The 24,580-nt window shown below is 54.6% G+C and overlaps 10 protein-coding genes across 10 annotated transcripts; 7 read left to right on the top strand and 3 right to left on the bottom strand.

Moving 5' to 3' along the window:
• The first annotated feature begins 349 nt into the window (after positions 1-349).
• BU26DRAFT_305847 (uncharacterized protein) lies at positions 350-2,860 on the top strand. Its single transcript, XM_033821852.1, has 3 exons — positions 350-378; positions 435-895; positions 947-2,860. Exons 2-3 carry the CDS (start codon positions 620-622, stop codon positions 2,555-2,557), a joined length of 1,887 nt encoding a protein of 628 aa, XP_033683789.1. The 5' UTR covers positions 350-378; positions 435-619; the 3' UTR covers positions 2,558-2,860.
• Positions 2,861-4,223: 1,363 nt separating this feature from the next.
• Positions 4,224-4,919, top strand: BU26DRAFT_427256 (uncharacterized protein; the record flags this gene model as incomplete). The annotated part of the gene is made up of 2 exons (XM_033823720.1): positions 4,224-4,700; positions 4,752-4,919. 2 exons carry the CDS (start codon positions 4,224-4,226, stop codon positions 4,917-4,919), a joined length of 645 nt encoding a protein of 214 aa, XP_033683788.1.
• A 773-nt stretch (positions 4,920-5,692) lies between these two features.
• Positions 5,693-6,976, top strand: BU26DRAFT_305732 (uncharacterized protein). The gene is made up of 2 exons (XM_033821851.1): positions 5,693-6,386; positions 6,444-6,976. Exons 1-2 carry the CDS (start codon positions 5,959-5,961, stop codon positions 6,868-6,870), a joined length of 855 nt encoding a protein of 284 aa, XP_033683787.1. The 5' UTR covers positions 5,693-5,958; the 3' UTR covers positions 6,871-6,976.
• Positions 6,977-7,650: 674 nt separating this feature from the next.
• On the bottom strand, positions 7,651-10,590 carry BU26DRAFT_518993 (P-loop containing nucleoside triphosphate hydrolase protein). Its single transcript, XM_033828946.1, has 2 exons — positions 10,335-10,590; positions 7,651-10,285 (listed from the first exon to the last, which is right to left on the bottom strand). Exons 1-2 carry the CDS (start codon positions 10,509-10,511, stop codon positions 7,973-7,975), a joined length of 2,490 nt encoding a protein of 829 aa, XP_033683786.1. The 5' UTR covers positions 10,512-10,590; the 3' UTR covers positions 7,651-7,972.
• Positions 10,591-10,704: 114 nt separating this feature from the next.
• BU26DRAFT_305662 (Sec1-like protein) lies at positions 10,705-13,537 on the top strand. Its single transcript, XM_033821850.1, has 7 exons — positions 10,705-10,894; positions 10,949-10,986; positions 11,034-11,121; positions 11,170-11,316; positions 11,372-11,574; positions 11,627-12,268; positions 12,316-13,537. Exons 1-7 carry the CDS (start codon positions 10,861-10,863, stop codon positions 13,300-13,302), a joined length of 2,139 nt encoding a protein of 712 aa, XP_033683785.1. The 5' UTR covers positions 10,705-10,860; the 3' UTR covers positions 13,303-13,537.
• A 205-nt stretch (positions 13,538-13,742) lies between these two features.
• On the bottom strand, positions 13,743-14,330 carry BU26DRAFT_427641 (thioredoxin-like protein-like protein 4A; the record flags this gene model as incomplete). The annotated part of the gene is made up of 3 exons (XM_033823745.1): positions 13,743-13,914; positions 14,004-14,206; positions 14,274-14,330. The coding sequence occupies 3 exons, from the start codon at positions 14,328-14,330 to the stop codon at positions 13,743-13,745; spliced, it is 432 nt and encodes a 143-aa protein (XP_033683784.1).
• Positions 14,331-15,044: 714 nt separating this feature from the next.
• Positions 15,045-15,989, top strand: BU26DRAFT_380706 (uncharacterized protein; the record flags this gene model as incomplete). Its single annotated transcript, XM_033822572.1, has 2 exons — positions 15,045-15,818; positions 15,876-15,989. Coding segments are annotated over 2 exons (888 nt in total), but the record flags the coding sequence as incomplete, so codon positions are not given.
• A 502-nt stretch (positions 15,990-16,491) lies between these two features.
• Positions 16,492-20,190, bottom strand: BU26DRAFT_427057 (beta-tubulin cofactor d; the record flags this gene model as incomplete). The annotated part of the gene is made up of 4 exons (XM_033823715.1): positions 16,492-16,629; positions 16,683-16,848; positions 16,913-19,977; positions 20,026-20,190. The coding sequence occupies 4 exons, from the start codon at positions 20,188-20,190 to the stop codon at positions 16,492-16,494; spliced, it is 3,534 nt and encodes a 1,177-aa protein (XP_033683782.1).
• Positions 20,191-20,360: 170 nt separating this feature from the next.
• On the top strand, positions 20,361-22,475 carry BU26DRAFT_518989 (uncharacterized protein). The gene is made up of 8 exons (XM_033828945.1): positions 20,361-20,448; positions 20,499-20,554; positions 20,602-20,843; positions 20,899-20,966; positions 21,019-21,129; positions 21,179-21,497; positions 21,542-21,862; positions 21,913-22,475. Exons 1-8 carry the CDS (start codon positions 20,389-20,391, stop codon positions 22,065-22,067), a joined length of 1,332 nt encoding a protein of 443 aa, XP_033683781.1. The 5' UTR covers positions 20,361-20,388; the 3' UTR covers positions 22,068-22,475.
• BU26DRAFT_305641 (uncharacterized protein) lies at positions 22,350-23,064 on the top strand. The gene has a single exon (XM_033821849.1). The coding sequence runs from the start codon at positions 22,632-22,634 to the stop codon at positions 23,019-23,021; it is 390 nt and encodes a 129-aa protein (XP_033683780.1). The 5' UTR covers positions 22,350-22,631; the 3' UTR covers positions 23,022-23,064.
• The last annotated feature ends 1,516 nt before the right edge of the window (positions 23,065-24,580 follow it).

Below are 24,580 nucleotides of genomic sequence, written 5' to 3'. Positions count from 1 at the left end.
GTATGCTGATATCTTCAATGGGCGAAATAGCACCCAATGATAAATACACGGCCCAGCGGCATTTGGGAGGGCGGTGTACGATCACGCTACTGGAATCTGTAATCCGCGAGGCCTCACGGAACACAAAGGATTGAAGGGCTCGCCGGAGTTCAGAGACTCGTTTTCAATTGGCATCGTCCCATCACGCTCACACGATAAACGGCGGGGTAGTGAATGCTTTCCTCACGCTAAACGTATCCAGACTAGCTTGACCACCCCACAACAATTGAGTCCGATAGCATGGACCGCAAAGGAATCGAGGAAGAAGCTGGAAAATTGATACTGCGAGTCTCGAAAGCATGCATCTCACAATATGAGGGAACCCGGACGCTTACCTCGGTACACTCCCTCATGCTTTGATGGAAGTTTCGGTCCCTAATGAATCACTCTTGTAGGTCCTGAGCACCTTGGTCCAACTCGGGGTCTCGCGTCACCTCTTCGAGAACGCAGACGTCACCGGTGCTCTCAATGTTGTTGCTTCGCAGTTGCGCTCTGGCAGAGGCCTGGTCGGGCTCTGTGAGTCCCACATGAAGCCTTTTGCCGCGAAGGGTGAACTAACAAAGGAACCTTAGCTTCTGGAATGCTACCGGACATGGAAAGTACCGCAAAGGCTATATACCTCAATCACGCTCTTGGCCAATCCGTGTCCTTTGATGGACTGATATCTCGTTTCATGGCACCAGACGGCGACATGATGACAGACCTCGGAGAGCAGGACCTAAGCCTGAGTGCTAATTGCAATGCTATGATTTGCATCCTGGACTCTCCAGATCTGCAGGGGCATATCGAGGTGGTGAGAAAGATCGCCAGCTCCTTATGTGACCATTGGTGGGACGATAAATTGAGTGACAAATGGGTAAGGAGAAATCTTATTACGTACACTCGGCGACTGATGGCATCTTTCCAGTACCTCTCGGACACATATGCCGCTATGATGTTAGCCCAATCACTCACTAAATTACTGCAACGATGGGACTCTGGATCTTTGGATAAGAGTCTCGACTCTTTGGTCCAGGACCGCATTACGGTGGTGCTCTACCAGCTCCTCAATCGAATGCTGTTCAAGAGTGAATCGCTATGCAGTCCCAGCACGCAGCCGTATCCAGAGAGCGTGGCGTACGAAGTGTTGGCTTGCAACGCCCTCCGGTCCCTCCCGGTTCCCAAAACACTCCTCGCACAGCTTGGCTTGGTCATACAGCGAGGGCAAGAATACCTGACAGGTTCTCAGTCCGTTTGGAAGAGTGCCGAGTCTCAGGCGCTGTCCGAAGCCTATTGTCTTGGAGCATTGTACGCCAGACCGGAGCATCCGGAGTGGAACAAACCTACGAACAAGCTATTCCAGCCATCTTCAAAAATGACCTCGCAGTTATCGAGATTCTTCCACGCCGCCCAAGGGCAGCGCGATCCGCTTTGGAAGTTCGAAGCGTGTATTCTGGAAGGCAGCGCATTCACTCCGCAACTTCGAGCTTGCCGTGGCGAGATCTTCCCACTTCGCGAGGGCTTTAAAGACGAATACCTGGCGTACATCCCCGCCGCATGGACTATCATCAATAACATGCGCGGGTTGAGATGTCCCACAACCCTTCTATGGGAAATGATGAGGATTTCGCTCACTGACTTCCTCGTGGATGAATACATGGAGTCGAGCGTCGCATTTCTGGATGCGCCCGAGAGAAATGAGATCAGATCTTGGATCACCACGACTCTGCTCCCAACGATGGCTCCTGAAGCAAATGTCTCCCGGAAACGGCCCTTTACTCCCGACACCGATGACGATGATATCGCCACGTTCATCACCGACCCCAAGAGCTCGGAACGCGTCCAAACCGTAAAGAAGATCCTCGCTGGATACATCAAGGATGTTTTACTCCACGCCAAAGTCCGCATAGCATCCCAATACGACCGTAACCATGTCAGGCGCGAGCTGCACGACTTCCTCACCGCGCACATGCTCCAAATGGACGATAACATCAGCCTTCCCCCGCAAGACTCCAGCCTAGCTATCCTCTCGTCCCCACGCTCTTCCTTCTACGTGTGGGCACGAACAACCGGATCACAGCACATCTCGTGCCCGCTGTCCTTTGCCTTCTACAGTTGCCTTCTCGCCACGGACCGCCACGACTGCTTCCCCACGCCCGAGCAGAAGTACAAAGCCAGCAGCTTCTGCGCCCATCTCGCCGTTATGAGCCGCCTCTTCAACGACTGGGCGAGCGTGGCGCGCGACCGCAAAGAGGGGAATCTGAATAGTTTGAACTTTCCTGAGTTTCAGGTCCAGCGCGCAGCGGGTGATGCCGCGGACGGGCATGACTCTGCAAAGGTCGAAGAGGCGAGGAAGAGCCTGTTGCGTCTGTCCGAGTACGAGAGGCAGGCGTCGCGGCAAGCTATGGCTGATCTTCTCGGTGAGATGCAGGATGGGATGAAATGCAGGGCTATTGAGCTGTTCCACTACGTGACGGAGCTTTTTGCTGATATGTATGTTGCGAAGGATCTGACGAATGCGGCGGTGAGAGCTAGTTAGGGTACTATGCGAGTTCTTTGGTAGGCCGGTTCTTGCGTCTAATTCTTACATGAATAGAAAACTTCGGCGGAGTAATGGGATGAATGAAGCGATGGTGTGTTTTCTTCCTTCTCTCTTTCGATCCTCCTTCACACCTAACGTCCCTGTAGCGTGTCTTTCAATTGGTTGTGAAAATACGGGTGAGGAATGCAGACATGTCTGGATGGGATTTCACGGGGGCGGCGTAGGATCCGAATCTGAGGCGTGGCTGTGACAATTTTCCAGGAGTAGATCCCATGGTTTCCCCCATTAAATCAAGTGTAAACCTTTTTGTAAAGCTGCTCAGTCCGGTACGCTGTAAAGGTGTTCGAGGGAATTCGGGCTCAGCTCTCCCGCCATCAATAGATGTCCCACAAGTCGAGGTGGACTAGGTAGGGCGCTGTTCAGACATGTACGGACGTTGTCCGTAGTTGCTCCACGCCTGAGAACTGCATGACGGTTCATGCGCCACCTCGACCTATAATATCCACTGCGGAACCTGCTGCCTGGCGGCGGTGTAATCCATCTTATTTTAAGACATGTTCCTGAGCGGCGTCAGACGCTTAAAATCAGCCCAACGGGAGCCTGATGAGACGAAAGCCGTCACGTTACGGCCCGCACGCCCTGGTCGCCTGCTACCTAACGGCATACTCTAGCAAACGTCATTCGCTGCCGTGGTTGAGACTCTCTACCGTTGCGTGGCGTGTGGGCGGGAACTGTGGGTGGCACGCACACGACGACGGGCTGGGGTTGGAGGAGATATTATACCGGCGACGTGGACGCGGACGCGGACTTCGCGGTGACTCGAAACGAAATATCTCCGATGTGGTTTCGAAAGTGCGGTTGAGGCCGGTGAGGAGCGGACGTGTCTGATGAAGGGCCGGACGCATAAGCGACGTTTCGAAACGGCTGGCCAATGGCGAAGGCCGCTAGCGAACGAGCCACGCTAGCTTCGTATTCCCGAGCTGTGCTTCGCTTGTGCAACGCGGTCGCGCAGGGAGAGCCACGCAGCCCTATGCTCCTCCAACAGCGTGAGCTCATCTACAAGAAACCACCGCGGCGACGAGCAACGCCATTGCAATGCGCAACATGTCGAGCTGCAGGGGCCTGCGGCGCGCTCAAATACTCGGCTATCTCTGGCCAAATGCTGCCGGGCCATCAGCCAGGTTCGACGTCTCCACAGCCTCCTCGAGCGCAACGGGGGCCCAAGCTCAGCCTCCTTCCGCATTGGTGAAAAGCGGCCCTGATGGAGATGCCCTTTCGTCGCGACCACTCCTTCCTCGCCGCGCACCCACCTTCACTTCTTCCTGAGACATATCCTTCTGTCCAGCGCCGCCGCAGCCGTCAACAGCATCTGCGGCTTTCGTCTGTTCGGCGCTGCGACAGCGGGGACCTCGCGTCTGGCCGCGTCTGTAGCTTGACTCCAGGGGGCGGCCAGCGACCGCGGAGCATGGCAGCAGCTTACATCGCCAGCTCCCCCAGAACACATCTCGACAGCCCCGATCTTCCGCCCTCTCCCACCTCCACCCCAAAATCCTCGCGCTGGATCATATCGAGCCCCATCGGGCCCCCTTTCTACCCCGTCGCAGAAGACTACGGCGGATACAAGTTCACGCCTCAGCCGACCCGGTTCAGCGCGCGCACGCCAATGCATCCTGAACTCTCCATCCAGCATGCCCCTTGGCTCAGTCGGCTGCGATCAGCTCTCCGCCTGCTCATCATCGTACTGAGCGGCGCCGTCGTCGTCTTTCTGGTGCACACGCTGGAGATCTTTCGAGGGAACACTTATCTGGACCTCCGCAAGGGCGAATTGCCCATGACATGGCCGGCTAGGACGAACCTCATCCCTACCCTAATACTATTCGCAATCGCCGCCGCAAACTTCCTCGCCTCCGTCTCGACCCTCGCGCTTTCTTTCACCCGATCTTTCCGCAGACCAATTCGCTCACGCGACCTCTACCGCATAGTCGCAGGCAGCTTTGGAGTCCTGTCATGGGGCGCAGCGTTGGCAGCATTCACTTTGCTCGACAAGGCCAGTAAAGCCAGCTTGGGCAGGTATGCCTGCAGCAACAAAAATGTCATGAGCAACGGGCGATACCAGTATCGCACTGTCTGCGAAGAGCAGGTGAGATAGCAGCTCGATCAATACTATGTACGCGTGACTGACAGATCGCAGGGAGTCGCATTCTACCTCGCAATCGGCGCCGCGTCCGCAGAGCTCCTGACCCTGATGACCCTCGCCGTCTCCGCATACCTCTCCGTGAAGCAAAGAACACCCCATCTAAAAAGCGACCACGACAGAAAAGCATCAACAAGCGTCGGCATCCCCGGCCGCTATCCCTAATACGTCTCCTTTGTCGATAATTTGACATTCCGATTCTCTGTACAAATACTCACTTTTTCACCACCGCATGATACCCAGGGTTGCATGTTTTGGTCCTTTTGATTGGGCGGCTCAAAATACTGGCGTTTCCGCGAGCATGACGATCTCTTTTCGCGCCGTCTCCGCATGCATTTGCATTTATCGGAGTTGCATAGTCTTTCCGTTACGTTTTGACGATACCTTAGATGGTTGGGATACTCGAGCTCAAAAGCTCACGGCCTGATATCACGGCTACATTAAACTGCAATAAGGCAGCTTCCCATAACCCTTTGTAATCAACAACCAAATACCGATTCGTTTATCCCTACACAACATCGTTTCTCTGGTTTCAGTTTCGTTCTCACGCTTCTTCTTTCCGCTGGAACCGCGCTTCCGGACCGGGCTAAATTGGATGCCTGAGGACTTCCCGGTTTTCCTGAATTGCCATGCAAGCCAGCCCCCCGACCACGCGAGGCTGGAACAAGCCATAGCTTCAGCCTCAGCCCTGGAGGGTCCTCAGCCTCCGCTCGCACCACAATGCCATCCCGAGGCACGGCGCGCTGATTGGTGCATCTGCCGCATCGCCCCAATTGCGGCTTAATTTTAGAGGCTCTCTAAAACCCCAACACCGGCGGAGCCCCACAGATGCACGATAACTAACGCTAAACAGAAGTCCATCGTGGACGCAGAATTCCGTACTGGAGTGCGGAATACGGCGCCTCTGACCGCTCGGACCTACCGACACTATTTCGAGATCGACAAGCGGCTGCGGCTGGTGCGACCTGCTACACAGACTCACTCGTAGTCATTGGGTATCGGTTTGATTGGAGCCGATGGCGTATGTGAGCAATGATGGCAGAGGATCTGCTGGTTGCATTGTGTTGGACGCCTTACCAACGACATTACGTTTAAACCCGTCGCTGGCCCGCCAGGTCGCAACTTCTGCGGTTTTGCAATTGCTGCTTCTTCAATTGCAGTTCGAAATTCCTCCCGTCGTAATAGTATCGTGGCCTACGATGCAATGGCAGGTCGCATCCCGGACATCAATGTGATCCAGGACACGCCCACCTCCCCGAACCATGTACCAAGGCCGATATACACGTCGCCGGAATTACCGCGTGTTCCTGAAGATGGGCTTGCTGCGCCAGAGTTAGATCGGGACACGGAGGGACTACAGGTTGATCCGAATGGATCCTACCCGTACCCTACTACGAAAGAAATCGACAGCAAGTCGAAGCATTACCACTGGGTGCCTACGCCGGGGAAGCAGCTCTCTTATGACGATGCTGGTTTGATTCCGTACGAGGACGCTACCCGGAGAAAGAGAGAACGGATATGTGGGCTCAAGAGGAGGACATTTTTCATCGTCGCTGCCATAGTCGCAATTGTAATTGTTGCAGCGGCGGTGGGTGGAGGTGTAGGAGGCTATTATGCAAATAAGTCTTCAAGGTATGTACACACTTCCCTCTTTGTACTCTTCACCTCACAGTGCTAACCACTCTATAGTCCAACGTCCGAAGATGACTCCAACCCTGTAACCTCCGGCAACACAGGCATGGCCGCCCTCCCCTGCGCCCCCGCAACTGTCACCACCCCCGGCGCACCCCAAGCAACACCCCGAGGCATTAAGAATCCTTTCCTAGCCCGCGGCGCGACTTTCGACATCACATGTCGGCGTGGAGTCCCCAATACTGGCGACAAGAACGGCCACGCCATCAAAGATATCGCCCGCTTCACCGAATACAACATCACGAGCTGCATGGATAGATGCGCCGTGGACACGCTCTGTAAGGGTATCGTGTACAGCGCGAACCTGACGGAGATGGTGGCGGACGGAGACCCGGGCGGGAACTGCCTGCTCAAGAACGCGACGTGGGAGCCAACAGAGAAGAGGGAGACGTGGTGGGCTAGTGCGCTGAAGGAGGGGTCATGATTTGCTCAGATTCCGTTCATTGCATTTTTTGGGAGCTGGGAAGCGTTACTACGAAGGAAATTCTCCTAAAGAGGCGGGATACCCCGAGGGGCCCTAGAAGCTGATATAGGGCCTCCTCTCCAATTCCGGGACGTCAACGGCGGCTGCGGCTCTGTTGCGTGGTGTGCCTGTGAGACACAACAGCCACTCCCGCGAAGTTTGGACATGGCGAATGCGACTACCAGTACCAGGGGTCGGGCCAAGAACTAGTGGCGAGTTGGGTGAGCTTACTTGGACCTCGAATAAATTATTCGAGACAGTAAGACCCCCTCTGAGTCAGCGACGGGGAAAAGACTGTGGCGAACCAACAATGGGGTGGTTTTTAGGCATTGCGAAGTCTGCTGAAGAGTGATGGGGGAAGTTGTAACATCATTGTGTCAGCGTAGAAGGTAGCTGCAGCCTGTGCAGGTTAGGAAATCAACGAGATTACTGCAGGTGTGGTATACAGTAGCGTTCTCGCAACATGCCGTGCATGTGAATTTCTAGGGCAACTACTGCTAACTAGGGGGTTGGTTTACACAAACGGTCCGATATCTACGATCTAGCAAGGGGCTTGTGCGAAGTGAGGTGCGGCGTTCATCATCGTCATCATCAGCGGTGATCTGTCGATATTATCTCTCCTTTTATTATGGTGCGGTGCAAAGAGTGTCTTGGCGGGCTGTCACATCACTGTCATACAGACCAAGGTATACCATGTTCGTCCATCCGTATTTTCAGCCAATGACATTTCTTCGCCGCAATCAAGCCACGGTTGAAGCAGATGACGGGGCCACAGCTAGTCATGGCTACGCACTACCTCTACGCTCGCAACCTTGAACTAGGCTAGACTCCGCGTGATGCGGGGTGCATAGGGATACAGTAGTAACACAGAGAAAAAGTTTTTGGTACTACACTACTGTACAGCTCTATGATGCAATGCCGTCTGCCCAACGCGCCGGAAATGCTTGGGAGTGAATTACCTCCGATATGCGAGATCGAACGCCAACGATCGCCTCGCGAACCCGTTCAAATATATGCGACTAGCATATGTGCAAGAAGAGAAAATTTATTGTACAGCAAACGATTAGGTCCTGGGCTGCGATGCGTCGGAATGCTCCACGTTCAAGCTAAGATTCGGGGGGAGTCGGCCCTTGAGGAGCTCGTGCGCTTCGCTATGGAGCTGCCGTGTGCGCTGCTTGTGGTGCTTCTGCAGCGTGTCAAGCCTATGTAATGTCGACGGCTTAAGAACTTCGAGCTCCTCGGTCGGGTATTCGCCCTCATCGTCCGTGGGTGGACTACCAGACGCGAATGACCGCGTATCGTGCAAAACCTGTTCGACTGGATCTTGTGGCAGTTGGGCCGTAACGGTAGCTTGCAGTTCTGCCTCGGCGGTGAGCGCCTTTTCCTTCTCCTGTACTTTGAGCTCGCGCATGGCTTGGCTGCGCATCTTCTTCATGGCTGCCTTCGCTTCTGAGGTGAAAGAGAACTGCGTCAATGTCCGCTCGATAGCGTCTTCGACGAGCTTCTTTGCGTAGTTCGCAACCGATCTCGTCGTGAAAACGTTGGGGAAGCGGTAGCTGAGCCAGAGGTAGGTAACAAGCATTTTGTGCAGCTGCTCCAGCTCATAAAGATAGGGTCGCTCTGAAGACGGCGGCTTGTCGAGCACTTCGAGCGGGAGATGCGGCAAATCCAGGAGCTCACCGGACTTATTATCCGCGATGCACTCAGCGAGGCCCCGCAAGAAGTTCTTTTCGGCTTTGTCTTTCATATTGCTTGGCGCAGCGCATATCGTGATGCGATCTGTGATGCTCAGGTTCTTGACTGTGTGAATCGCGTCTGCAATTGCTAGCTGGTCCTTGAGGGCGCAAAGATGGAACCGCGGATGGATGTCGGATATTTCGTGCAGACGCAGCATGATGTAGCTGAAAGGCGTGCCGGGAGGGAAGTAATTGGCGAACCGCTCAACAATGAGCGACGGGGGAAACAGGCCTGCCGTCTCAATAGGCTCGGGTTCGCGCCTCATGCCCATCTTCAGATAGTCAAAGTCCAACTGCTCCAGGGTGGTAACGAATCCCACTGTGGGAGCTTGAGCCTTCTTTACTTCTTGAACATCTTCCGGCTTCACGTCATCTAAGCCGATGCTCGGGTCGCCGGTCGTTTCGGAGTCGATATTTGGTGTAGTTTCCTGCGTGATAGCCTGAAGAGAGGTGCGGTAGCGACCTGCTCGGCCTGCGATTTGCTTGATCTCAGATATTTGTAGTGGTACCAGTCGGCTCCCGTTACTCTTCATTGTAGATTCAAATATGACACGCTTGATGGCCAAGTTCAGCCCCATGCCGATGGCATCGCTCGCCACAAGGAAATCATAATCGTTGTCAGGGTCATTGAACAACCGAGCCTGCTGAGCTCTCGTCTCGGGAGGTAAACTGCCGTATACGATAGCACACTTTCTCCCCGTCTTCTTCTCGATTTCGCGTCGCAAGGCATGTATGCCCAGCACGGAAAAGGCAACAATGCAGTCGCCCTTCTCCAGCTGATTCAACTTTCCGTGGAGGCTTCGATCGGCTACTTTTAGAGGCGTTAAGCGCTCATACTCGTGCACGATGACCTTGTCGCCGACGAGAGCACACAGCTCACGCATTAGGGGTACTGTGCGTGCTTCGCCACAGAGATGAACCTCTCTGGCCTGTATGCCCAAGAATGCCTGCGTCCAGGCCCAACCTCGGTCTCTATGGTTGATCATCTGGATTTCATCAATGACAGCAACGTCCAGCTTCGTGTTCAAGGGCGCCATTTCCACGGTACAGCTCCACATGCTAGTTTCGCCCTCGGGTATACGCTGCTCCTCGCCAGTGACCAAAGCGCATGGCTTCCCCTTTGCGTTCAAGCGCGTATAGACCTCGTGAGCGAGCAGACGGAGGGGTCCTAGATAGACGCCTCTTTTGGCTTCCTCCAGCCGCTTCAGGGCATGGTATGTTTTCCCCGAGTTTGTCGGGCCAACGTGGAGATGCACCGTCCGCGGGATTTCTCGCGTCGCCGGATACCACTCGACGGGATAACGTAGATCGGCCACCTCTTTCTGGTTTTCTAGCTCGGCCTTGGTGAAGCGTCCGCCACATGTTTGCGCATAGAACAGATATCTTAACCGCGTTCCCAAGCCATCCCTTCCCCTTGATGCATCGCGGGCGAGAGCGCTGAGCTCCGGCGAAGCTTGCTTGATCCAAAGGCTAATGGAGCGTTCAAAGGCAAGCCATTCCTTGTCGAGTGACTCGCAATCCAACCCGAGGCTCTCGAGGAACTCTGGCTGCGCTAGTTCTTCCTTCAATTTCTCTAATCTGGTGTGAAGGGTGGGAAGAAAGCGATGGGGGAGCGTTTGCCTCAGCGGACTGGAGGAGCCCTGCATTCGTTAGCAGCTGCCCTTCAGCAACGGGGAGAGCAATGCACACCCTCCAAGTGAAATTGAATCCATCGCCCCGCCCGAACGGTTTTCCGCGACCTGGAGGGATGCCGCTGCGGTGCGCAGCCTGGACATTGGGAAGGAGGCGCTGGGTTTGCGGCCGCGATCTCGTCGCGAAGGCGCAGAAGAGACACAGCGAGGTGCGGCGCGGCGGCAGCGCAGGCATTCCCGCTGAGCGCAAGGAGGCAGCGAGCTACGGGCGCTCTCAGGATGCAGTGCGCAGTTGGACGCGCCGTTTCTATGCAATGGGCGTGCTGCAAGGAAAAAGTGAGCCAAGGAAGCTTGCGTCGGAGCAACTCGTGGCCGACGCCGCACTGCCAGGGCAAGGCTGCTGCTGCTGCTGCTGCTTCAACCCACCACCTCCGCCGCTGCACTCTTGAGCTCTCCTTCGGCCACTATTCACCCCCTCCGCTGCACCTCACCGAGACAGCCCCCTTCTTAGTCGCGTACGCTCGCTCAGCATCAAACAGCCTTCCGCTCGGTGGGCGGCAGGCTGCCAGAACGACCCCGCCGTCATGGGCGTTTCAATTATAGACATACAGAGAGACAGTATGCGCGCTCTCCACGACGCCTCCGCATGAGCACCGCTAATACGGCGCACAGTAATCCTCAATACGATCCGCAGCACCACGCGCGGCGACGTACGATCCCCCGCCTTCATCCCACACGCCGTGCTAATCCCCCCCAGTGGAAGGTCCTGATCGTGGACGATGACAGCCGCAAGCTCATCGACAATGTGGTCAAGGAGGATGACATTCTCAATGCCAACATTACGAGTGCGTTCCAAGCACGCCCGATGGACCAGCTGGTCTGACTCTGCGTAGACATCGAGAACATCACCGACAGGCGCCAGCCCCAGCCCGACATTGACGCCGTCTACTTCGTCACGCCGAAACCGCACATTGTCGACTGCATCATGGCAGACTTCGAGCGCCGGAGATACAGAGGGACATTCCTGATATGGACGACACGTAGGGACCCGGCCCCAACTCACATTCCCAGGGTCAATACTGATTCACCCAACAGTACCTCCCGCGCCGCTGAGAGAGCGGATAGAGCGCTCGCAGATGGCTCAGCAGCAGATCAGGGTATTCAAGGTCATGCACCTCGAGTTCTACCCCCGCGAATCCCACCTCGTGACGTTCAACGACCCCTGGAGCTTCCCAATACTCTTCCACCCAGAATGCAACAACCTCGTGAGGCACCACATGGAGGACATCGCGGAGAAGGTACTCATTTGGAAATATCCTCAGCGAGACTTGGCTGACCGTGCTTGTCCAGCTCATCGGTGTCTGTGTCGCCCTCGGCGAGTATCCGACCATTCGCTATTACCGCCCACGCACGCCCACCCACGAAGCTAGCGTGCTATGCTCACACCTAGCGCGCTTTGTTCAAGACAAGCTAGACATGTACACCCAGTTTAACCCCGATTTCCCTCCGCAATCGAATCGGCCCCGTGGCGCTCTGTACATCACCGACCGTTCCATGGATCTATGCGCGCCACTATTACATGAGTTCACGTATCAGGCAATGGCACATGATCTGCTACGGATACAAGACCAGGATAAAGTCACGTATAGGACTGTAGTAAACGAAGGCGAGCCGGGAGCTGAAGAGAAGGATATGGAAATCAGTGAAAAGGACAGGATATGGGTGGAGAATCGACATCGCCATATGAAGGATACCATCGACAAACTGATGACGGACTTCCAAAAATTTATTGCAGACAACCCCCACTTTACAAACCAAGATAGCCAAAACGCAACCGGCGTAAACGGCTTAAATGCGATCAAAGACATGATCGCTGGTCTTCCCCAATTCCAGGAGATGAAGGAAGTATACTCATTACATCTCACTATGGCACAGGAGTGTATGAACATTTTCCAGCAGCACAAGCTGCCAGACGTGGCCACTGTGGAACAGGTATTTGGCCACTTTCTTTTGCCTGGCTAGCTACTGACCTTCGGTAGTGTTTGGCTACTGGTCTCGACGAAGACTACCGAAAGGCCAAGGACATGGCCGCCCAGGTTGTCCGGACCCTGGATGAGGACGCCGTAACACCCTCCGACCGCCTACGCCTCATTGCCCTATACGTTCTCTACAAGGACGGCATCCTTCCTGCCGACCTCGAAAAGCTTCTGCTGCACGCCCAGCTTCCCCTTCCAGACGGAGACGTAATCCGAAACATGGACTTTCTGGGTGCTCGCGTATCTAAACAGTTGAAGGAAAAGCGAGACCCACCGCCACCACTTTTCCCACGCAAAACCACCCCTCCACCGAACGCAGAAGATTACGCGCTATCCAGATTCGACACCGTCCTACAAGAGGTCCTTGAAGAGCACGTTCATGGAAGATTACCCCTGGACATATTCCCATATACCAAAATGCAACCAGACGATCCTAGCATGATGCAGGACAATACACCTGCAGCATCGCTCCGATCCGCCAAACCGACATGGGCGAAGTCCAAGCTCTCGAGCGTCGAACCGCGACAGCGAATCATTGTGTTCATAGCCGGTGGGGCGACGTACTCCGAAGCTCGTGCATGCTACGACATCTCCCAAAAGACCTCTAGAGACATCTTCCTGGTCACCTCGCATATGCTGAACCCGGGCCTGTTTGTGCGACAAGTCGGGGACCTTAGCCAAGGCCGTCGCACTCTGCGGTTACCAGCCGATGGACCCCAGCCAAAAGCGCCAGCACACTTGTTCGAGAAACCAGAGCCACCGAAACCAGCTCCACCGCCAGCAGGTACGAAGCCGCCGCTTGTTAGGCCCGCTGGGCTGCCATCACGGCCTGGAGGTGGGCCCGCTCCGCCAACGGCCGGGCTTGGAGCTATGACACTCAACTCGGGGAGGTCACAAAGCCAGAGCCCCGCTCCGCCCATAAAGCTAAGCAAGGACCAAGAGAAGGAGAAGAAGAAAAAGAAGCATCATTTCTTCTCTTCCAAGTCATAACGCTGTCAGGATGGCTTCTAGAAGGCATTGCCGGTGGAGTTTGGGCGGAATTGTTCCCTTCTTTTTTTGCATGGCGTTTGCGAATCTGTCCATGCTTGGGGTGAACGCATTGGCATGGCACGGGAGGCGTTCAGTCGGTCGGAGTGACAGCCCCTGCGCCTTGTCTATGATACCACTGGTTGGAGCTAGACATTTAGGATAGGATAGCTAGGTAGGATAAAGATAAGTGTAGTCAATTTTCGGTGTTCCGTGCGCTTGATTCTTGTGGGGGTTGGGATACGAAGGGCACTGTTGTACGTTTCCCTTAATTCTCATTATACTCGTCTAACTGACTCAACGGTGTAGGAAACCCCACCGAGCTGTCTGGACCCAATCCATCTAGCGTTCGCGTCGCTGCTCTCTACAATACCGCACCCGAGTCGTAGAACCGCGGGATAGGCTCAGAACAGCCACTTTGTCGAATAGTCTTTTGGCGAGACTACGAGACCTTTGCCCTTACTCGCACCCTTGTACACCGTTTCGATGACGTCGATAAGCTCTTGCTTACCGGTTATCGGGAAGTTCAGCTTGTTGTTGTTGCCGGTGCCGAAGTCAACTTGCACGTGCTTGTTCCTACGCCCAGCTCTATCACCATTTCACCACAACACAAGGAACCGCCGGAGGATGAATAAAAGTGAGGAGGGGGAAGGGGGGCGGCTTACCTCCAGAAGAACATAACCGTACACGGGTCATAGAGCTCGTACATGATGTTGAAGTCCGGCACTTCCTTGTTGTCGACGACGTAGATGACGGCGAAGTTCTTGACGCGGTCGGCGATCTTGTACAGGAACTCGTCCATGGCCATGCACTCTCCGTTGGAGTCGGAACCGAAGCGCATGACGACTACGCGGTTCTCCTCGCTGAGCTGCAGTGGTGAAGATGTTAAGAGAGGGCGTGGGAAGAAATGAGGGGAAGGGAGAGAGGGGACTTACAATGGCCTGGTCGACGTGCCAGCCGGTGTGGAGGTGGGTTAGGACTACGGAGCCCATGGTCTTTGTCGTCGGGAGTGCTGGTTGTCGGTTGAAGATGTGATGATATGTCGGCGGCGGTCTTCGCGGAGTTGGATGTTAAGCAAACCAGGTCGATGCGGACTCCAACAAAGTTTTCGGTTCCTGGCTTCACTTCCGGGTACTCTCGCGTTCAATTCGCCTAGTGAAGCAAACGCGCATTTCCCAATCCGGTAATCGTGTGCACGGCCACCGCATGCTCCCCGCTAACTCGTATCCGGCTAGCGCCATGCGGTCAAGTGAATGTCTCAGCCACATCGGGCACCAAGCACGCGGCACTGCCATCTGTCTCATGAAGTCAACGTGATGCCAGATGCGTGCATGAGGGAACGGCATGTGATAAAGAAGGCGCCGCGATGAGCTGCTCATAAAGCGGTGTTTTCTTCCTGTTGGAAGGATAAGTCTATTAAATCTCGTTGCTGCCTAGATGGAAGTCACTGTTGCCGTTGTGCTGATCTGGAGTTGCCTTGTCATTTATCTGCTAGGCGTTTTTGAAGTAATATAGAGCGAAGAGCAGTATAGGAAAGAGAAAAGAGAAGAGATTTGTGGAAGTGAGCTTTCAAGATGTCGATTTTCAAGAGATCGAAGAGTGGCCGTTTCTCTCGGAGCTCGTCCGTACCCGCATCCAAGACGGCAGCGAAATCCTCTCGACTGGACTCTAACGGAAGGAGCCAGGAGAGTCATCTTCAAGCAGCAATTCCTCCACCACAAGCTGCACCAATCTGCAACCTCCCCCTCGAGATCATCCAACACATCGCCACTTACCTCTCCTCTGCAGCAGCAGCATCCTTCAGCCTCTCTTCTCGATACATCTACTACGCCCTCGGCACCGACCGTTTATCGCTATATCTGACGTCCCCTCGCTCCAAGCTCGACCGCCGCCGCAACATCGAGATCCTAGAGCGCGCCTTTCCCTCGCACTGGTACTGCGCTTGGTGCGACAAATTCCACGCCCACGAAAGGGACGGAGGGCCGAAGCGGTTCGAGCGAGAGGAGAAGAGAAACTGTGCGGAATTCAACAGCTATCTGCACAGTGGGCGGGATTACATGCTCTGCTATCACCACATTCGGCTGGCGATGAACAGGGAGCTGTGGGGAGGAGAGTACGGGATCCCCCCGAGCGCGTTCAATCTCCAGCAAGAAAACGACAAACTGAAGATCGGGAAGAGCACGGGGAGCGCGAGACTAGAATGCGAGGCTCGTGTCGTATCGGGCCATTTTCTCCTCCACGCCACATACCACCTCACCCTATCCTTCTCCCCCACGCGCCGCCTTCAACCACACACGTTCCTGTCTACTCTCTATCCCGCCCTCCCGCACGTCGTAGTCGGGCACCGCAACTCGCACTCCGGCCACACGGGCCTGCGCAGCGCGCTCGAAAGCGCGCTGGCGCGGAACTGGAAGTATGACGCGCAGCTCTGCTACGTCTGCGCAACCGACTACGCCGTCTCCTGCACCACCACCACCGACGTCCTCCCATCTACACCAACAACAGCAACATCGCTTCAATCCCCCACCACCGCGCAGCACAGACCGCACCTCAGCCTCTGCATCGAAGTCTGGCGCGACCTAGGCTCCGGGCGGAACCCGTTCGATGCGTCGTGGCGCGCACACGGCGAGCTGGGCCGCGGTGTGGAAGGCTGTGCGAGCGATGCAATGCGGCTCACGGGGCTCCAGACTGGAGACATTAAGAGGGCTTTTGAGAGCGGGAGGCCGATTAGACGGGGTGTGGTCGAGCTCGGGGCGGATAGGACTAAGAAATTGTATGAGGGGGGCGCTAGTCTGGGAGCTGGAGACTGTACGGAGCCGGACCAGAAGAGCGGTTCCTCGGTAAGGGCGGTTTTGGGGCGTTGGAGAAGTTAGTTGGGCGGAGGTGAAACGATGTTAATAGGACTTGAGCCGTTGTGGAGAGCTGGCAGCTTGTAAACGAGAGGGATTGAGCGGGTTAGCGAGGTGAGATGATGCTGTTTGGGTATCTATAGGGGAGGAACGCGGTGGTATCTGGAAGCGAGCTCTGTAGAAGTAGACGTTGGGGCATTGATTTACTTCAGCAGACTCCGCTTTTCTGGCATGTTTGTACCTTTTCGGGAATACGGGGTGGCTAGATGGAACAGAGCCTGTCAGACGTGCGCCTTCCTTCCAATCAGCGCCTGGATGTCAAGCTCGTCTTAATCCCATCAACGACCGGCTTCAAGCTCTTGCCCGGCAAACTCCAATCATGCCTCTTCAACCCATCTTCCTGTGTCAGCACCCACAGCGTTTCCGCCGCCGAAATGCGAATCTAGCATCCAGTCAGCGCACCCTCTTCAAAATTCGTGAAAGGTCTTGTCATACCTTCGGAAACGGATGCAACAGCATACTCGTGAGCTTCGTGATCGTATCCGCGCGGGTCGCAGAAATCGTACCAAGACCTCTGTAGACGTCAAGCGCGAGGTGCAGTTTCTGCATGTTTGTGGATTTGAAGTGAGCTTTTTGGGTATAAGAAAGGAGAGCGCGGAAACTGCACGCCCGGTTAGCAGGGACAGAGGGAACGAGGACGTACGAGGGCGTCCGAGTAGTCTTACTTGAAGGAGGTAGAGATCAGCCGATGTAGAACCTGCATGTCGAGCAGGAAGGCTAACGCTTCCAGAAGTGGTAGCAGGACTTTTTCGGTATCCAGATGGCGCTTGAGCAGATCGAGCAGACAATTGGCGAAATCGAGAAGGGTGAATTGCGCATGTATATCTTCCTGATTACCTGCAGGCCAAGCATCCACAGCGTCTAAGAGTGCCGCTCTAGAGTTCTGCACCACCGATTCCGAAGCCATGCCTGCGGAGCTAATATAGCCCAGGCACACGGCTTCCGTGATAGCTCTTGGAATCGTTGGCTGCAATACGGATAAAGCATTGGAAAAGTAGGCGTAGGAAGAAACACCCTCTAACACTCCGCCAGCCACTTTCTCGAAGTGCTCATATGAGCCTTTCTCCAAAACCTGAGCAGCTCGCAAGCGGACTTTGTCCAGCTTTTCCAGTGACAAGCGGAGAACATCTGCGTGCAGGTTCTCCTCATAGGTTGAACCATTGAGCAGTCCGGTCTCCCATGCAGTGCCGGCTGTGCTCAAGGCTTCGAGACGGACTAAAGAGCCCACGTCGCCGCGTTCGGTGACCGTGTAGTCGTTGAGACCAATATGCAACGCATCTGCGATCTTGTCTTTCACGCCAGGGTATAGTGGTCCAGCCGAGAGAGGATTTCGACAATTTCTCAACATGACATCGAACGCTTGGAGAGCCACCGTCCTAGCCTCTATCGCAACTGCCGCAGTACACCTGAAAGCGAGAATCTCAACGATGCTTGCCTGCTTCTCTGTGGGCGGTGATGTCGTGTCTTCATCCCCAAGTAAGGAATATGCTGCTCCGAGAGCAATGGCGTGACCTGAGCAGCGGAGCCCGTTATACGATGCCTCGTTTTCGAGCTTTGACAGCCATTCGGATACCAACTCATCCTTCTGTACGGGAGAGATAATGTTCAATAGCCGGAGGACGCCACGAGTCGTTCGAGGGATGGCTTCCAAGACTGAGTCTTCACGCCTCGCAAGACAGAGGTTGAAAAGGCGAACCATCGCAGTCGAGAGTTGCGAAGTCCCCGCTTCGTTCGCCCCCGGATATGTTATGGTGACCATTGCTCCTAAGAAATTACAGAAAGAGGACGCGGTAAGTTCGGGGCGTAAAGCTGGCGACGTGAACGCCTTCTCCTCGAGGTCCAGTTCTTTTTCTAGTAGGCTCCAAAGAGTAGTAAGATCAGCTCGCTCAGGACTATCCATAAATGACTGTGATTGAGTTGCTTGATCTACTAATGCAGCAAGCGCCGAGACCAGGCCCTGACGCTCTTCGACCTCTCGAGGCTTTAGGTGGGAAACTGCTGCCGACATCTGACCCGCCATTTCAAGGACGGCAGTCGGCGGCTGGTTGACAGATAAGAGTCCGATCGCGCGTGCTGCGAAGAGGCGCGATGGGGAGTCTAGTGACCCTGTGCCTCTCCAACCGAGAAGATTCTCAAACAGGGCTTCCCAGTACATCCGGGACAGCTTGCCAGCTCGGACGGAGACTTCGCACATAGCTCGTTCCCGCAATCCTACTGCGTGAAAGTCGACAACTTGCACAAGCGCAATGCCTTCCTCAACCGTATTGGGGTTCCGGCCTACGAGTTCCTGGAGAGCAGCCGATGAACCTCTTCGTATATTGCCAGCAGGATCCAGGCATGCGACAACAAGTAGCTCTATGGCAAGCACTTGAGGAACTGAAAGTGACTTCCGATGTGCAGAGGCTCGAATAGAAGAAGTTTCCACGGCAAGAAGGTCCTTCGTCGCATATCGTCGAGACAGTGCCCAAATTCCGTAACATGCTGCGTCCCGAACATTCGTACCGATCGATCCGCCAGTAGCGGATCGCTGCTCAAATGCCAGAGCTAGCAATAGCGCGTTGAGGATTTCAGGGAGTTGGGTCGTCGATATAGCTCTCCTATACAGAAGATGAGATAGCGTGAGAGTAAGACCATGCCACCGAAGAGAATTGACGCCGCTGAGGTTCCGCACTGATCCCTGCCAGTAGACGTTCTCGTTGAGCGAGCCCAGGATAGCTTCTACAATATCCCCTGCCATTTCGGGCTCTAGCTTCAATGTGACGATACTGAGTGCCTTACTGGCCGCATATCGTACCGGAGTGTCGCCGTCGGCCAGAGCTTCCAGTAAGAACTCTATTACTTCCTCAAGTACGGTTGTGCTGTCGAGCTTATTCGTCCCGTCCCCGGCCTGCAGGCAATGAATGACGATGTTGCGCAAGGTCTTGATAACTAGCTTTCTTGCCACTGCAGATGACCTGACAAAGGCAAGAGAAGTTTGATGTATGATGTTCTGACACGACTGGTATATCGCTGGGAGGAAGGGGCCAATCTCTTCATTCGTAGCAGATGTGACCAGACCAGCGAGGAATGAGAGCACGCCCAGACATTGGTGTATGTTGGAAAAGCCCTCTGAAATGCTGGTAAAAAAGGTTAGGGACCATTTGACAAGCGTATCAAGAAGCCCCAGCTTTTGCATATCAGGTCGGACGCAGAGCCTTACGAGAAGATTTGCTGCAGCACCGCGCTCTTTGGAGGCTGATTGAAGACCATTGATGCATATCGCCAATACACGGAGAGCGACGCCGGGTACCTCAGGAGGGAGATCGATTCCGAGAGCGATGGACGTTTCCTGAGAAGACTGAAGAGCAGACATTGAAGCCAAGGGAAATGGAGCTAGCATGAGATGCGACAGCCACAACAGGAGAACATAACGCTCTGCCCACGGTACAATGGATTGGGGCAGAGGTTCATCATCCACCGTCTCATAATTCTTGCCGCTTTCGAACTCCTTCAATATTGGCTCCAGGTGTCGGGGCTCGTTGTTGAGAAAGCCCTTGATGACCTTGTCTCCTCTGACTTTGCAGAAGAGATTTAGGATTTGACATATTCCGTGCGATAGAGGAACAAAACCTTTCTTCCGCCTTGGTCGTGAAGGGGCACGGAGAGAATCCAAATAGGCAGCAACCAGTGGAGGGATGAGCGTCTTCAGATGAGCGTCTAGGAGCTGTGGATCTTCTTGAAATGGCTCAATCTGCATGATATTAGCTGACGAATACCAAACTCAAGAACGCGATAGTACCGAAGCGAAGACTCTGTGCATATCAACTTCTCTCACGCGCTGGTGTACTTCGATAGAGTCGTGCTTCCGTTTTCGTAGTATTCTCGGAAGCAGCTTCTCGAGGTCGGCTAGCAGCGAGGCTGACGCCCGCAGCAGCTTGAGGTCGTCGTCTTCGGCCGCATTCATTATCGAGTATGGTGTGTTGAGAGTGAGAGAGCCTAGCGGGTCGTGGGAATATGTGTCTTAGCCGTAGGAGTCGTCTGATTGGCCACCACTTTGACGCGTGCACATGACCCCGCGACGCGCTCCTCACAAAAGTCTCCTCACGTTCGTTGAGCTACACCACATCACCACAACTTCCTCTCCGGTCCTGCAACACCCACGATGGCTGAGGAGAACTACAAGGAGTATCTTGCGGCTCGCGTTCTCACCGACAACCGACCGGTATGCCCTAGAAAGTGCAGCAGTTGAGATCCCAAATTCACGCTTCGCAGGCCACTTACCGGCTGCTCAGTCGAGCGCTGAAGGTCAATGTCAATACCGCGAAACAGTGTGTACAGGCCCACATCTAGAGACCATTTATCTCACCATGCATAGGATGCTCTACGAATTCCATTCCAAGCAGAACGCGAAGAAGCCAAAATCCGTTCACGCGACGTACCTCCTCACCGGCAAGAAGCGAAGCTCCGAGCACTCCAACGGGATCAAGGGCAAGGATGGAGAGGACACTGTCATGCGCAGCTCACCCTATATGAGCTCAATGCCTGAGCCGGAGGCGCCCGCGGAAGAGCCGGTGTCGAAGACGTCCATTGTGCTGGCGAGGGAAGAGGAGCTTGAGAGTTCGTGCCGTTACCGGTGGGGCATCTGAGGGAAGAAGCTGACATTGGCCGGCAGAGACCAAAGCCGAGTTCGACGAGATCACATCCATACACATATACAGCTTAGAGCCTGGTCCAATCGAGGTATGAGCGCGGTCACGGTTACGCTGGACACTATGAAAGCTAAAGGAAGCAGAATCTCAATGTGCTCTCGGTGTGCAACCAGGAGGTAGCTACTGAGTACGCGAACGAGGATCCTTTGGCGCGATGGAGGGTCTATGGATGCATACACAATCCCTATATCAAGGTAGACGCACTCTAATGTCTCCCATAGCTGTAGGCTAATCCATCTATAGCGGAGAACCACTAAATACAATCCTGCTCCACAGAAGCCAGCAACTAAACCTGCCTCTAAGCCCAGCGCTACCACTGCTGCGAAGAAAGAGGAGACGGCAGCACCTGCACGCAGAGGAAGTGCTTCGGAGGCTAACATTTCAGGACGATCAACACCCCAGCCCGGTCCAACTACTGCTTCGCTGAAAAGGTCTGATTCAAAATCGAATGTTAAGAAAAACATGACGGCGGGAGATATCTTCAAGTCATTCGCCAAGGCCAAGCCCAAGGCAAAGGAGGCTGAGAAATCGAAGGAATCCACGCCTGCCCCTGCTGAGGATGGTAGGTCTATAACGCCTCTCACACGGCATTGCTAACGTATCTAGAACAAATGCAAGGCATGTCCGAAGATGAAGGCGATGCGGACGATGAGCCCCAGGTCCAGTTCGACAAAGAAAAGGCAGAAACAGCACGAAAAGCCCGCGAAGAGCGTGAGGAAAAGCTACGAAAGATGATGGAAGCTGACATAGAGATGTCCGATGCCCCGCCAGAAGCAGAGAATGATTCACAAGACGCACCGTTAGACAAGGAAGCGACGAGCAAATCGGCCGAGAGCGAAGCCACCGTCATCGTCCAAGGCGGACGAAGACGAGGCCGCCGGCGCGTAATGAAGAAGAAGACAGTGAAAGATGAGGACGGGTATCTCGGTGAGTCCTAATTCCTGTAGCACCCTGGAAATCCTCCTGACCATCGGCAGTCACAAAGGAGGAGCCAGTCTGGGAGTCGTTCTCAGAAGACGAGCCACAGCCTAAGAAGCCAAAACCCGCCCCCAAGCCTGCGAGCACAGCGAAGGGCAAGAAGGGCGGCAAGCAAGGTCAAGGCAGCATTGCGAGCTTCTTCACTAAAGGCTGATGGCCTGCATGCACAACGGCCTGAGTTGCTCAAAGGAGCGGTCACGGCTTGTTTTCAATCATGGTGGATCATTCGCTCTCCTCTTGGTCCCACTTGCTCTTGAGCATATTGATCCTCTCGATCCTCCATATGTTGCCGAACCCTGTACCTCCACGATTTGCATCGATCATCCACGCGAGTAGATCGTATTGGACCCTTTCCAACCCAGTGTTAGGTCAAGCCGGCGGTCATCTCGGACGGGAGTATGTCGGAGGAAATCCGTATTGTACATCAAGCACATCATCCACAGATCATGCCTACACATGCCGCGAGAATATGCAAGTTAGCGCACACTAAGCCCCGGCTCCAACCAACACAGGACCCAGTGAGCAAATTCAACCACTCACAGAAATACACATATACTCAATAGTCCGCATTTTCGTATGCATGACTACTTCAACGGCCGGATGCGGCGCATCACGAGGCGTCTGTTCCTTGCTCACATCGTGTTGAGCCTCATGCGCATCAACAACTGCCTTGGCCGTGGAGAACGTTCATCCTGGCAGACAGGGCTTTTCCGACTTGATGATTCAGAGGAGCAAATGGGCAGCCACTACCGTTCTGCAACGTGATACCGCCGCCTCACCCTCCCAACAGTCCACAACGCTCATCCCTCTGTTAGTCCCTCGACACTACACACGCCTCACACCGCCTCCCCACTACCACCAAACGCCCAATCCCAAACACCAACCGCTAGGTAATCCTCACACAAAGCAAAACTCGCCACCTCTCACAGAACCCAAAAAAATCCCTTCGCCCAAAACACGTACAAGCCCCATCCCTACAAACCTGCCTCGCCTGCTCCGTATCCCCGTTTCCCCTCTTCCTTCCTGCCTCCCGGCGCTTACGCAGGCCAAGTCCCACATAGGCGAGCAGCTCGTGCTACAGCGCTACATGTTTTGTAACGCATGGTAACACATAGATCTTGACGACTGGTAGAGCGGTGGTACATGTCGGCGACTTGGGTGACGTCGCTATCTTACCGTGGGGATGGAAGTTACTAGTTGGTAGTTGTGTACCTTAAGAGAGCCATTTGCCTGAACCAGCATGGCGAAAGAGTGTACGGAGGTACAAGGAGAGGGGGTGTGGGTTGGTGTAAGGGGCACACGAGGGGGCACACGGGTGCGGAGGTCGGCGTTACGGCTGGGGCGTCCTGGTAGTTGGTGAGGGGCGTGAGGAGGTTCGTGATGCCTGTCCCCCCGGTGCGGATGTGGGGCTTGTGGTTGTGCGCAATCGCTTCGGAGGGCGCAAATCGCATTTCCACAGTCAGGATATGAGCTTCAATATCGCTCGCTGACCACCCATCCATCTTCGCGGATCTACGTTGGTGTGTTCTGAGATCATTCGATATGCTGTTGAGGTTTCAAGGTAGGTCGCATGGAAACACAATTTTCCCACCTCCTGCATCGAAGCATCTTGCTTTGTTCGTGTGCGGCTGTTGCTACTCGCCCACCACTGGGGACTCAGCTCAGATAAATTAACAGATCGACTATGTTTAGCGGCGCTAGAAGGGTTGGCTTGGAGCACTTTGAAACGGCACGATCGTGCTCAAAGAAAAAGGGATGAGCTACTGTACTAGCAAGCATGATCTTGCGCAATTTTCCGGGGTCGGAGGGGAGCGGCTAGGGTTCATGTGTAGCGGAGAGTTTTCCGGGCCTATCATCTCGCTTTTCCTTGACATAAAGTGATGAGCTGAGGAATTCTGAGGAAAGACACTCAGCTACACACATACCGTGCTGAAACCTTTCTGCAAGCCGCTTCACGCAGAAAGCAGAAGTGGTCACGTTCAACCGCGTAAAGGGCACATGATAGGCCACATCAGCAAAAAGGCCAAATAACAGCCCGCGAAGTCGCCAATAACCAGTCGCAGCGCTCTTTTCGTCGCCGATCCCCATCAACGGAGTCCAGCATCACGAGGCCCGCACGGCGTAAACCTTTCCCAAACAATAGCCGCGCACACTCATACGTACGGAACAACCTCTCCACCGACCGACGAGCGCATGCGTCCTTGTTCGTTAAAAAAGCACGCTTTCTTCCAAGGTTCAAAACCCTGAAGACGATCCTTCGAAACCCCCACCTCTGCTCTCCCCCTTTCTGATTCGCCCACACCATATTGCCCGACGAGCTGCCTGCCCAAACAGGCAGTTAATGCCTAGCCCTAAGGGCACAAAGGAATGCATGCCTCCCAAAATAGCAGCCCATCCTTCTCCCACTGCCGAACTTCTGAAACAGTAAAAACCTCCTTCTCTGCAGCCGTGCAGGGAATGATGGCGTGGACGATGAGATACTGTTTTGGGACGCTGGGCCTGCGAATCGGAGTGAAGCTGACGAAGCTTCATACACGAAAAGCAAGGGCAAGGCAGAAAGAGCGGGCAATTCACACGATGGACGTGCGCGTTCCTCGCTAAAGGCGCTCGGCCCGGCGCTGGCTGGGCAAGGCTCGGTCCGTTCAGATTGGGTGCGAGTGGCTGTCG

The sequence above is a fragment of the Trematosphaeria pertusa genome, assembly GCF_010094035.1.
Source record: "Trematosphaeria pertusa strain CBS 122368 unplaced genomic scaffold BU26scaffold_7, whole genome shotgun sequence".
In the NCBI taxonomy this organism is placed as follows: domain Eukaryota; kingdom Fungi; phylum Ascomycota; class Dothideomycetes; order Pleosporales; family Trematosphaeriaceae; genus Trematosphaeria; species Trematosphaeria pertusa.
The sequence above is the reverse complement of the archived record's forward strand: the minus strand, read 5'-3'. Positions and strand labels throughout refer to the sequence as shown.